The sequence below is a fragment of the Macaca mulatta genome, chromosome 3 (assembly GCF_049350105.2).
Source record: "Macaca mulatta isolate MMU2019108-1 chromosome 3, T2T-MMU8v2.0, whole genome shotgun sequence".
NCBI classification, from domain to species: domain Eukaryota; kingdom Metazoa; phylum Chordata; class Mammalia; order Primates; family Cercopithecidae; genus Macaca; species Macaca mulatta.
This window is the reverse complement of record NC_133408.1, coordinates 2,858,975-2,871,962: the sequence shown is the minus strand read 5'-3', so window position 1 is coordinate 2,871,962 and position 12,988 is coordinate 2,858,975. Positions and strand designations below refer to the sequence as shown.

Sequence of the window (12,988 nt, the reverse complement as noted above, 5' to 3'; positions counted from 1 at the left end):
GCTCCCAGACCATAGTGTGCCAACCTATGCTTTAAAGTTTTACTCTACAAAATAAAAGCTCAAAACACATTACTATCTCAACATCTTCCTTGATAGCATGAAACAAAAGTGAACAAACAGGATTTGGTACTTTGAGTCGAGCCAGTGGTGCTATGTGCACAGTAGTAGCCTGAAAAAAATCGACAAAAAACCTGCATAATGTCAAACCAGAACATCCTGTTTACAGAAGAAACTAACCTCGAGGCCAAAGATATTTATGGTAGAGCATAACGCGGGAAAGCGCACGCGGGAAAATAAGATGTTGGGAAACACAGTGGCAGCAACCACGAGGAAGACAACAGTCGTGTTTTTGTGTTACCCAGATGCCCGGGATCCAGGTATAAAGACCACTAGAGAAGCGGCTTCCAGACATCACCACCCTCCTCCCCAGTACCAGCCCAGCCACACGCCATCATGTGCCAAACCAGCTGCTCCCCAGGCTGCCAGCCAACCTGCTGCATACCCAGCCCCTGCCAGGCATCCTGCTACATGCCCGTGAGCTGCCAGTCCTCCGTGTGCGTGCCCGTGAGCTGCACGCGCATTGTGTGTGTGGCCCCCTCCTGCCAGCCCTTTGTGTGTGTGCCTTTGAGCTGCAGGCCTATCATATATGTGACTCCCTCCTGCCAGTCTTCTGGGTGTTGCCAGCCTCCCTGCACCACCGTCCTCTGCAGACCCATCTCCTGCAGCGCCCCTTCCTGCTGCTGACCGGCTGCTCCTGGTACACAGGGGTACACACCTGTATCCCTCCATGAACTAGCATCTGGTGGACCCCCAGACTGTACACATGGGGCAGATGAAAAGCATGCTCAAGGAAACCTCTGAACTTTGGGGTGAGAACACGGAAAAATGATTCAGACCTTCTGTGACCCCGGGAACCCCCTCAAGGAAGTCCTGGCTGCCAGAGTCCTTCTCTCACTCCGGCAGGAAACTAAAACCCATGTGAGCCAAATAAATCAGCCGTCCCTTTACACCTCGTCTCTCTCTTTTATCCTCATGTATTTTGTAAGTTCTTTCCTTGAAGGTACCTACCAACTTTAACGGCAGCAGCACCTCTTCAGAGAGCCGCCTTCCTGATGGCTGAGCTGAAGTGGAGGGTTCTTGGTTGGGGGAGTGGCCCGAAGGTGCTGTCCCCACACTCAGTCCTCCAGCTTCGCACTGTGGGATAGTAAGATGTTGGGAAACACGGTGGAAACCACCATGAGGAAGACAACTGTTGTGTTTTTATGTTACCCGGATGCCTGGGACCCGGGTATAAAGACCACCAGAGAGAAGCTTCCAGATGGAAAGTGTTAGGGGGAGGGTAGAAGAAAACAATCCTCTACCCAGAAGGAGGGATGGGAAATAGTCCTGGGCCCCAGATCCCATGCAATACCTCAAAGGATTACTATGGCAAAGAGGGCAGGAAACTCTTTCAAACAACAACCACCACAAATACAGCGCAGAGCTCGTCTGTCCCGGGGAGGGGCAGCAGGAAGTCCAAGAAAGTCTCATTCTCCAAGTCCCACATGCAAAGGGCCTGCCTAAGACTGACACTGGACCAGGACAGAGAGCCCTCCTGTCTCCAGCTCCAGCCTAGCAGGCACAGCTCAAAAAGCAACATCAGCCTGCCTCTGGGGAAAGGCAGAAGTGTGTAGAGATCTCCTCTGAATGTCAGGCATGCAGGGGCGTGTGAAAACTGAGGGTGGAGCAAATGCACTGACCTCCCCACCCCTCATCTTAAGCGCAAGCACTGATATACCCTAAACGCAAGCCACTGGTGCACTGAAGGCAACCACGGTAACAACAAAACCCAAACCACCATCACTGTCTGACCAGATTGATTCATCCACCTCCCCCTACACACGAATGACCTGACAGAAAAAGAGACACATGCATTTCCAGAAGGAAATGTTGATGTCTGATATTCAATAAAAAATTATAAGACATGCAAAAAAGCAAGGAAAAACCAAGCCATTGTCGGCAAAGAAATCAACAAAACTGGATTCAAAAGTGACCCAAGAACTGGGCACAGTTCACACCTATAACCCCAGCACATTGGGAGGCTGAGGCTGGAGAGTTGTTTAAGCCTCGTAGTTCAAGGCTGCAGTGAGCTGAGATTGCACCAGCCTGGGTAAAAGAGCAAGACACTATCTCTAAAAATAAAAAGTAAAATGACACAGGTTTACAGCTATCAGGCTGTAACTTTAACTGTAATGAATAGATTAAAGGGTCAAGGATAAAGCATTAAAACCATATATGAAGAGATGGGTAATTTCATGAGACAGATGGAAACTATAAGAAAGGGTCAAGTGGATATGGTAAAAATCAAAATACAATATCAAAGATGGCTTCCTTCAGTGGGCTCATCAGTATACTTGATACAACCAGGTGTGGAAGCTTAGAATTTGAAGACATGTAAATATAAATTGACCAAATTAAAACACAAAGAGAAAGAGGAGGGTGGAGGAAGACAAGAGAAAAACATCAAAAAGCTCTGGGACAATATCAAATCCTAATTTATGAATGTAATTGGAGTCCCTGAAAGAGAAGAAAGAGAGGGCAGGGCAGAAGAAATATTCAAAGAAGTAATAGCGGAGAAATATTCTAAAAATAATGAAATACATAAAGCCCCATATCCAAAAAGTTCAGAGAACCCCAAATTGAGTAACTATATCCCCACTACAAATGACTAGACATGTCACATTAAATCTGTGACTGACAAAAACCAAAGGTAAAAAGGGAAATCTTGAAAGCATCCATATTTTAAAAGCAGACTACGAGCATAAGGACAAAGGTAAGGTTTACATCAGACTTCTAATCAGAAATCACACGACCCAAAGTACATCTTTAAAATACTGAAAGAAAATCTGTCCACCCCATGACACTAAAAGATGAACAAAAACTGAAAGACTTCATTAACCTCACACATGCACTATAAGAAATTCTTAAAAAATTTCTTCGAGCCAAGGAATATGACAGCAGATAGAAACTTGGATTCACACAAAGAAAAGAAGAGCTCTTGGCTGGGTGCAGTGGTTCACGTCTGTAATCCCAGCACTTTGGGAGGCCGAGGTGGGTGGATCACCTGAGGTCAAGAGTTTGAGGCCAGCCTGGCCAACATGGTGAAACGCCATCTCTACTAAAAATACAAAAATTAGCCAGGCATGGTGGCGTGCTCTTGTAATCCCAGCTACTCGGGAGGCTAAGGCAGGAGAATTGCTTGAACCCAGGAGGCGGAGGTTGCAGTGAGCCAAGATTGCACCACTGTACTCCAGCCTGGACGACAGAGCAAGACTCTGTCTTGAGGGGAAAAAAAAGAGAGAGAGAAAGAAAAGAAGAGCTCTAGAAATTATTTTAAAAGAAGATAAATATAAAAAGCATTATAACTAATTGACTGTCCAGAGCAAAAATAGTGACAATGCATTGTGGGATTTTTAACATAAGTAAAAGTAAAACATGGCAACAATCACACAAGGAATATAAAAGAGGACATGGAGGTACACCGCCGTCAAGTCCTGCCACTTACAGATGAGGTGGCGTCATATTACCCGGAGGTATACTTTGTTACAGTAAAGGTTTATATTGTAAATCTTAGGCCAACTAAGTTTGAAAAGACGTATTAGGCTATTATCGCCTTGCTATAAGGAAATACCTGAGACTGAGTAATTTATAAAGGAAGGAGGTTTAATTGGCTCACAGTTCTGCAAGCTGCACAGGAAGCATAATCCTGGCATCTGCTCAGCTTCTGGGGAGGCAGAATTGTGAGCAAACTTACAGGCACGGTGGAAGGTGAAGGGGGAGCAGGCACATCAGTGGCCAGAGCAGGAGCAAGAGAGAAAGACAGGGGAGGGGCCACACGCCTTTAAACAACGAGGTCTCCCAAGAACTCACTCTCTGTCTCAAGGACAGCACCAAGGGGATGCTGCTAAACCATTCATGAGAAATCCACTCCCATGATCCAATCACCTCCCACCAGATCCCACCTCCAACGATGGAAATTACAATTCAACATGAGATTTGGGCGGGGACACAAATCCAAACTCTATCAAGATGTATACAAAAAGTAGATATAAAAGGGAAAAACTAAGAATGCTAATCCAAAAAGTGGCATAGAAAGAGGGCGAAGATAAAAAGGAACAGATGGAACAAATAGAATACAAATAGCAAAGTGATATTTTACATTAAGTAGATCAAAAATTAAATTAAATTAAATGCAAATCATCTAAACACCAAAACTAAAAAACAGAGATTTTTAATTAGATTAAATAATTCAGGATCCAACTATATTCTATCTACCAGAAACCTCACATTAAATATAAAAACATAGATAGGTTAAAAGTAAGCAGATGGAAAAATATACCACACAAACATTAATCAAATAAAATTGGAATGGTTATATTAATATCAAACAAAGTCAGCTTCACAAAAGAAATATTACCAGGGATAAAAAGGAATATTACATAATGATAAAGCATCAATTCACCATGGAAACATAACAACTCTAAATGTGTAAGCACCAAACAGCCAACTTTCAAAACACACTCAACAAAAAAACTCAGAAGGTAAAGGAGAAACAAATAAATCAGATTGGTCACTAGACTTCAGCTTCAAGAGAACAAGTAGATAGAAAATCAGGAAGGATACAGAAGGCCTGGACAACACCATCAATCAACTTGATCTAATGGATATTTATAGAACACTCCACCCAACAATAACAGATACACATTCTTTTCAAACACATGAAACATTCACCAAAAAGACTATATTCTGGCCGTAAAATAAACTTCAACCCATATAAAAAAAGTTGAACTAACACAATGTATGTTCTCTGACCACAAAGAAATTAAATTAGACATTAACAACAAAATGATAACTAGAAACACCCTGCAGAACTGTAAACTAGCCAACACACTTCTAGATAACCCATGGTTCAAAGAAGAATCACAAGAGAAATTAGAAAATATTTTGAATTAAATACAAATTAAAAGAAAACATGTCAAAATATATGGAACATGGCTAAAATGGTGTTTAGAGGGATAAAATTATATCAGTAAGTGCTTATATTCACAAAGAAGAAAGTCCTGAAATCAGTTATCTAAGTCTGCACTTTAAAGAAAAGAAAGCAAATTAAACTCAAAATTAGCAAAATAAATAATTAAAAATCTGCAAAAAAATAATGAAGTAGAAAACGGAAAAAATTTCAATGAAGCCAAAAGCTGCTTCTTTGAAAAGAACAATGAAATGAATAAGCATCTAGCCAGACCGATCAGGAAAATTATAATAAAAAGAAAGAAGAGACACAAAATAGCAATATTAGGAGTGAAAAAGAGACATCATTACAAATCTTACAGTTATTAAAAGCATGATAGAGGAACGACGTAAACAACTTCGTACCACTAAATTTAATAATGTACATAAAATTGGCACTTTTTTTTAAAGTATGAAAGCTTATTCCAGAGAAGTAGGTAGCCTGAATAGTATCATATCTATTAAAGAAGTTGAATTTTCAGTTAAAACCTTTCAACGAACAAAACTAGAGGCAAATGACTTCCCTGGAAAATTCTACCAAACATTTAAAGAAGAAATATAACCAATTCTACATGATCTCTTACAGAAAATAGAAGGAAAGGAATCATTCCCAATTAAATTTATAGGGCCAGCATAATCTTGATATCAAATTTGAACAGAAGTATTACAAGAAAACTATATACTACTAATAATATCTCTTATGGATATAGATGCCAAAATTATCAACGAAATACTAGCAAATTCAAACCAGAAATACGTAAAAGAGATAAAAGGTCGTGATCATGTGGGATTTATCCCAAGAATGCAAGGTTGGTTCAGTGTTAAAAAATCAACTTATATAATTCACCATATCAACAGACTAAAGAGGAAGCACCATATTATTATCTCAATAGATTCAGAAACGGCTTTGGATAAAATTCAACATCCATTCAGAACAAAAACTGTTAGCAAACTAGAAATTAAAAGCAACTTCTTTTAAAGAACATCTGTGAAAACCTATAGCTAATATCATACTTAATGATGAAAGACTGTATGCTTTCCCTTAAAATCAAGAATAAAGCAAGAACATTCGCTTTTGCCTCTGCTGTTTATTACCATACTGGACTTCCCAAACAGTGAAGTAAAAAGCATGCAGGCTGGAAAGGAAGAAATAACACAGTCTCTATTAACATATTATATTATCGTCTACCTAGAAAATCCCCCAAATTCTACAATAAAGCTACAAGAACTAGTAAGTGAATTTAACAAGGTCAAAGAAAAAATGCCAATATACAAAAATCAATTTATTTTAATATACTAGCAATCAACAATCAGAAATTGAAACTTAAAAATAGGACCATAATAGCATTAAACATTATAAAATACTTAGGGGTAAATTATGAGGAAATAAAATATATACAGTGAAAACTACAAAATATTGATGAGAAAAATCAGAGAAAACCTAAATAAATGGACCATGTTATGGATGGCTGGATATGTCAACTCTCCCCCAAACTGATCTATAGTTTCAATACACTCCCAATCAAAATCTCAACACAAATTCTGCAGATATTGATAAGCTCATTCAAATATCTGTATGGAAAGACAAAGAAACTAGACTAGCCTAAACAACTTCTTAAAAGAAGAACAAAATTGGAGAACTCACACTAGCTGATTTCAAGACCTGCTATAAAGCTGCATTTATCAGGACAGGACGGTGTTGGCAACAAGACACTTAGCATATGACCCAGCTATTCCACTCCTAGACGTTCACCCAAGAGAGAGAAACAAATATGTCCACGCAAAAACCTGGACTCACTAACACATGCCCCATGTGGAGCACTAGCAGCACAGAACGTGGGCTCCAAGTGGCCCTGAGGGCCCCACAGCTCTGGAGGGCGGGGGCTGAGCCAGGCCTCATCCATGCTTCCCTCCAGAAGCATTTTTTGGTTACCAGCCCTCCCTCCTCTCATGCTCTGATTTCCAGTTTCACCTCCAACTCCCAGCCTGGGGGACCAGAGTGCTTACATGTGTGCATAAGTGTGTGCATGTTGTATAGTGCACACATTGCATGTGTTCATGGGTTTGAATGTGTTCAGCTGCAAGCATTTATATGTCTGGATTGATTGGTTCCATTTCTTGCTCAGTTTTATCCAAAATCCCCCAATTTAAACAACACAATAGGTCCCTCATCACCTTGCCTAAAAGATGATGAAACAAGTTTTTCAACTCTAAACTCAACATCTGCCTCCAAGGCAAATAGAAAGCCTGGAATCTAAGACAGCCAGTAGTGAGAATGCCCTTCGGGGACAGTTCTGGGCTATACTATCTGGAATAGTAGGCTCCTGGGGCAAGAGGGCTGGCCCATCTACTGGGGAACGTTTAACCTGAGACAGCCACAGCAGAGCCCCCCAGAAGGAGAATGCAGCCCAGACAGGGGAAATGCGGAAGAACGCCACCAGCACAACACAGACTGGGAAAAGCAAGTTCCAGATTACATTCAGAATAATTCCTTTTTCATATCATCAGAAATTACTAAATTAGAAAACACGCATTGCAGGAATACACAGAGATATGACTCAACTCTATTTTTTCTAGAAAGTAACAGAATAAGGAGCACACAATACCAATAGTGGCTGCCCCAAGAAGTTCGTGGTAAATTATTGATGATGTTCTCATTTCTATGTCAGGCAGTGGGTTCATGGGGGTTTATTGTATTAGGATTCTCAGTAATTGGTCATCAGTCAATCAGTAAGAGCTGAGCCTCTGGGGACCAGTGATGGGAGTGTGTGCTGCAGAACTAATCCAGTTCTGTAAACCCGAGATCCTCCTCGACCTGGGAACAGGACGTCCACCAACCACATGGGAAAACCTGATCCTCGGTCCTCTGAGGCTTTGGCCATCAGTGCAGGGCTTGCTGGCCTGGAGCAGGAGTGGACAGCCAGTGGGGAAGACCACTCACTCCACCACCGGCGGGTAAGTCACAGCTGTGGCCACCGCATCTGGGCCCTGGGAGTCTTGGGCGAGACCATATGGGCATCTTTAGCCGTGCCCTCCACCCGGGACACCACCTTCTGATGAAGACTGTGTGAAGGGACCACTGAAGAGAGTTTAGCAGCAAATTCTATGTAATCAGCTGAATAAACAGCAGGGAGTATGGAAATAAAAAACAAAGACCAGAAACGCAGAGCTGCATAGGGAAAGCTGGTTTATTTGGCTCTCGTGGGGTCAGAGAATGACTCTAGGACCCCGGACTTCCCTGGGGGGATGGGCAAGGTCAGCAAGGGCTCCAGATCATTCTGTCATATTCTCGATCCAGAATTCACAGGGTTCACTGAGCATGCTTTTCACCTGCCCCATGTGCAGAAGACCAACTGAGGACTCATCCAGGGAGTGTGCAGGTGTGGCCTCATCTGCACTGGGAGCAGCGGGTCTGGAGATTCATGGTCAGCAGCAGGCAGGGATGCTGCAGGAGATGGGTCTGCAGAGGACGCTGGCGCAGGAGGGCTGGCAGCACCCGGAGGACTGACAGGAGAGAGCCGCATAAACAACGGGCCTGCAGCTCACAGGCACGCACAGGGAGGACTGGCAGGAGGGGGCCACACACACGATGGGCCTGCAGCTCACAGGCACACACACGGAAGACTGGCAGCTCACAGGCACGCACACAGCTGGCTTGAAGCTCACGGGCACACACACGGAGGACTGGCAGCCCACAGGCACGCAGCAGGATGCCTGGCAGGGGCTGGACACGCAGCAGGTTGGCTGGCAGCCTGAGGAGCAGCTGGTATGGCACATGGTGGTGTGTGGCTGGATAAGGTCGAGGCAGAAGACAGTGATGTCTGGGGATGGCCTCCCTGGGCAGCCTTTATACCTGGACCCAGGCATCCCCACAACACAGAAGCACGCCTGCCTTCCTTGTTTTTCTTCCTCAGTGCTGTCTCCTGGAGCTTAATTTTCTGTTGTAGGTGTCTCTGGGTTTTGTTTGGCCCTTAGTTTCATGACTAATTGTACCTTCTTCGAGCTCTTGGTATGCTTGGAAACCAGCCAGAGTGTTTTACTGTCTGCATCTGGATTCTTCTTTGTTCTTTAAAATTTTTACCTGAGTTACTTTTGTGAGATTCAAAAAACTCAGATCTCCAGATTTTCCTCTCTGTGTGATGATGGTCCTTAAAAGATAGAAGTTTACACTCCTCCCATGGCTCAGGAAGGCTCCATAGTCAATGTGAGATAGAATAGAGTGTTTCCAGCTGTTCTGTGGATGTCCTGAGAGCTTAGAGCTGGATGAGAGAGTTAGCAGATGGAGAAAGAACATGGAAATCACTTGTCCATAGGATGAGTGGGGACAAAGGGTGTGGGTCACAGAGAACTTCTTGTGAGTGGTGACCATGGATCTTTGTCTTGAGAAATCCTCCTAGTTAAGAACCAAGATGAAACAACACCACTGGCCCTCATGCATGGAGACACAGCTCTAAGGAAATCAAGTTGGTCCAAGTGTGTTCCCAGGGAAGCATGTCAGGCCAGTGAAGTGCCCCGTGGACAGCCACAGCAGGATATGTGTGAGCTGAATATAGAAGGTTCCAAGGGCCAGAATGACTTCTGGGCATGTTCAGCAGAAAGCCATGTGCACCCCGTACTGCAGGGACAGTAGAATCTCTGAGCCTACAGATGTCAACACCAGATCACTTGGAACTTGGCACCATAATAACAGAAAGAAGGAAAAAGCCACGTGATCATCTCAATTGATATAGAAAAGGCATTTCACAAAATTCAAGATGCTTTCATGATGACAACAATCAACAAACTAAGAATAGAAGAAAACTACCTTAACACAATACAAGCCATACATGAAAGACCCACAGCAAGCCTCATACCCAATGGTGAGAGACTGAAAGCTTCTTCTCTAATATTGGGAACAAAGCCAGCGTAGTACTGGAAATTTTACTAAGAACAACTAGGCAAATTTTTGTAAAAGAAAGAAAGAAACAAACAAAAAGCATCCAAATTGGAAAGCAAGAAGTAAAGTTAACTCTGTGATATGATTTTTATATGTAGAAAACTCTAAATATTCCACAAAAAAACTATAAGAAGTAATAAATGAATTCAGCAAAGTAGCAGGATACAAAAGCAAAACACAAAAATCAGTTCTATTTCCATAAACTAACAAGCATAATCTCAAAAGGAAAGTACAATAACAATTCCATTTACAATACATTAAAAAGAATAAAATAGGAGTTAACCAAAGAAGTAAAATAATTGTGTAACAAAAACTACAAAACATTGTTGAAAGAAATTGAAGGCAACATAAATAAATGGAAACACATTCCATGTTCATGAATTGGAAATTGTTAATATGTCCATACTAACCAAAGCAATCTACAGATTCAATGGAATTCCTGTCAAAATCCCAAGGATGTTTATTGCAGAAATAGAAAAACCCATCCTAAAATTTATGTGGCATCTCAAGGGACCATAAATAGCCAAATCAATCATAAAAAAAGAACAGAGCTGGAGGAGTCACACTTTCTGATTTCAAAACTTACTACAACACTACAATAATCGAAGCTGTGGTACTGGCATAAAGACCAATATATAGACCAATGGAATAGCATAGAGAGCCCAGAAATAAACTCACAACTACAGTCAAATAATTTTTGACAAGGCTGTCAAGACCTTTCAATGAGGGAAGGATAGACTTTTAACAAATGGCAATGGGAAAACAGGATATCCACACACAAAAGATTATTTTTAACCCTTACCTCACACCATATACAAAATTAACTCAAACAGGATCAAAGATAGAGAATCTCAGTAGAGAAATCAAAACTATTTTTTAAATGGGAATGCTAGAACTAAAAACTACAATAGCTGATATTTTAAAATCCACATGATAGACATAAAAGTAGAATGAGATTGAAGAATAGTCCATGATCTTGAAGGCACATCAATAGAAATTATCCAAAATGAAGGAGAGGAAGAAAAATAATTAAGAAAAATGAAAAGAGCTTCTGAGACATCATTAAACAGCATTGCATATATGTAATATCAAACTATAATCCCAGCACTTTGGGAGGCCAAGGCGGGTGGATCACAAGGTCAAGAGATTGAGACCTTGGCTAACAGGGTGAAACCCTGTCTCTACTAAAAATACAAAAATTAGCTGGGTATGGTGGCACGCACCTGTAGTCCCAGTTACTTGGGAGACTGAGGCAGGAGAATCACTTGAACCTGGGAGGCAGAGTTTGCAGTAAGGAGAGATTGCACCACTACACTCCAGCCTGTGACAGAGTGGGACTCCATCTCAAAATAAATAAATAAATAAAAATAAATTTTTTTCAAAAAAATAAAGCACTGGGCATTCTCCCCTAAAACACAAAGCTACAAACACAGAGCCTCCTCTGCCCCTCAGCAACAAGGGGACAAGGGTGAGGGTTTGGAGGGCTGTACTTTCAGTTAAAGAGAAGCTAGCTGTTTGCCTGCAGTATAGACTAAGGAGCCTGGAGCCTGGAGCCTGGACTGAGGCTGCCAGGTTGAAAACCTGAGACCATGACATCGGGTTCTGGCACACTCCATTGCTACTGGAAACAGCCGTCCCAGTATTCCCACCATCCTCCTCCTCGGCTTATGGATCACCTGCAGGAGGTGACGCACCTTGTTGGGATGAAAATCCGGGTGCACTTTGCCCTAGCAGTCCCACCCCGAGAAGTCCTACCCCCAGAACACTAACAAACAGATTGTGGGATGGGTTTGCAAATGTTTTTATCAGCGCCATCTGTAATAGCAGACTCTTGGGAACAACAGGCCTGCCCATCTACTGGAGAGCATTTAACCTGAAGTAGAAACATCAGAATCCCAGGAAGCAGCCACGCTGGATACAGAATACACCCATGAGAAATGCAGAGGACCTTTGGCAACTCTATACAGAGTGGGAGATATAAGTCTCAGAAAATTACTCAGAATAATGCCCTTTTAATATCACTCAGAACCACTAAGTTAGAAAACACACATTTCAGGAATACAAAGAGATATGACTCAACTCGACTTTTTCTAGAAAGTAACAGAATAAGGGGCACACAATCCCAACAGTGGCTGCCCCAAGAAGTCCATGGTAAATTATTGATGATGTTCTAGTTTCTGTCAGGTAGTGGGTTCATGGTTCATAGGTTGGGGGGGGGGTTGTTACAATCATTAATAATCGATCAATAAAAAGTGGGCAGGCTCAAGATGGCTGAGTAGAGGCACCTGACACTTGCCTCTTCCACAAAGAAGAACCCAAAAGAGTAAGTAGGTAACAACATTTTGAATGGGACATCTAAGAGAGACACTGGAATTCAGCAGAGAAGTGACAGGAAATATGTGAGGCACAGAAGGAGAGGGAAGGGAGGCAGCTGGCCCAGTTGGAATCAGTCGGGAGCTCACAGAGACTCCCCAGTGCAGGGAAATGGTAAATGAGAGATTCCCAGCTGTCTACATTTCCACCATGGACTCAGCATGGACCTGAAACTCTAGCCATGGGAGAGCCTCTTGTCCTTCACAGGCCCTGAGACTTGCATAGGGATTTGCCAGGATGCTACATAATGGCATTGCTCCAGAGAAAGAGCCCACGCTGGGTCCCACACACCCACCAAGTCCTGAGCAGCCAGCTGTAGCATGGTGCCATTTTGAGAGCCCAGCCCCTAAAAGTCTGCATCCTGCCCTGGGTCCCAACAGATCCTGTATCTCCACATCCCTTCAGCCCTACTGAACCCCACAACCCCCACCAACCCAGAAGGGCTGCAGGAGTGCAATACCAGCTGGACACATCAATAAGGCAGGGGTTACCATGCACTTGCATGTACCCTGAGTACAGGCTTTCCACACCCACCATCATAAATTACCCCACACTATTCACCATAGCCTGTGTCCATGCATACTGTGTGGCCTGGCACTGCACCCCCAGTGCCCAAGCATACCATCTGGGGGC

General features: G+C 42.8%; 3 protein-coding genes across 8 annotated transcripts in view; 1 reads left to right on the top strand and 2 right to left on the bottom strand.

Annotated features, from left to right (window-relative positions):
* The window catches only part of TSPEAR (thrombospondin type laminin G domain and EAR repeats), a 228,583-nt gene that overhangs the window by 175,244 nt on the left and 40,351 nt on the right, over positions 1-12,988 (bottom strand). The gene's annotated exons all lie outside the window — the stretch shown is intronic.
* LOC722116 (uncharacterized) lies at positions 347-852 on the top strand. The gene has a single exon (XM_001118309.5). It carries the CDS (start codon positions 454-456, stop codon positions 742-744), a length of 291 nt encoding a protein of 96 aa, XP_001118309.4. The 5' UTR covers positions 347-453; the 3' UTR covers positions 745-852.
* Positions 8,182-8,863, bottom strand: LOC722111 (uncharacterized). 2 transcript variants are annotated; one of them, XM_001118304.5, is made up of 2 exons: positions 8,642-8,863; positions 8,182-8,581 (listed from the first exon to the last, which is right to left on the bottom strand). In XM_001118304.5, the coding sequence occupies exons 1-2, from the start codon at positions 8,821-8,823 to the stop codon at positions 8,473-8,475; spliced, it is 291 nt and encodes a 96-aa protein (XP_001118304.4). In that variant the 5' UTR covers positions 8,824-8,863; the 3' UTR covers positions 8,182-8,472. The 2 variants fall into 2 exon arrangements, with proteins under 2 accessions (XP_001118304.4, XP_014988253.3); XM_015132767.3 differs by having other exon boundaries at positions 8,473-8,700; positions 8,749-8,823.

Bases quoted from the DNA above. Each gene is read 5' to 3' on its own strand.
- LOC722116 (XM_001118309.5), top strand. From the start codon at position 454: ATGTGCCAAACCAGCTGCTCCCCAGGCTGCCAGCCAACCTGCTGCATA.
- LOC722111 (XM_015132767.3), bottom strand. From the start codon at position 8,823: ATGTGCCATACCAGCTGCTCCTCAGGCTGCCAGCCAACCTGCTGCGTG. The intron at 8,701-8,748 runs GTGCCTGTGGGC...GTGAGCTTCAAG, and splicing joins CCTGCCAGGCATCCTGCTGC to CCAGCTGTGTGCGTGCCTGT.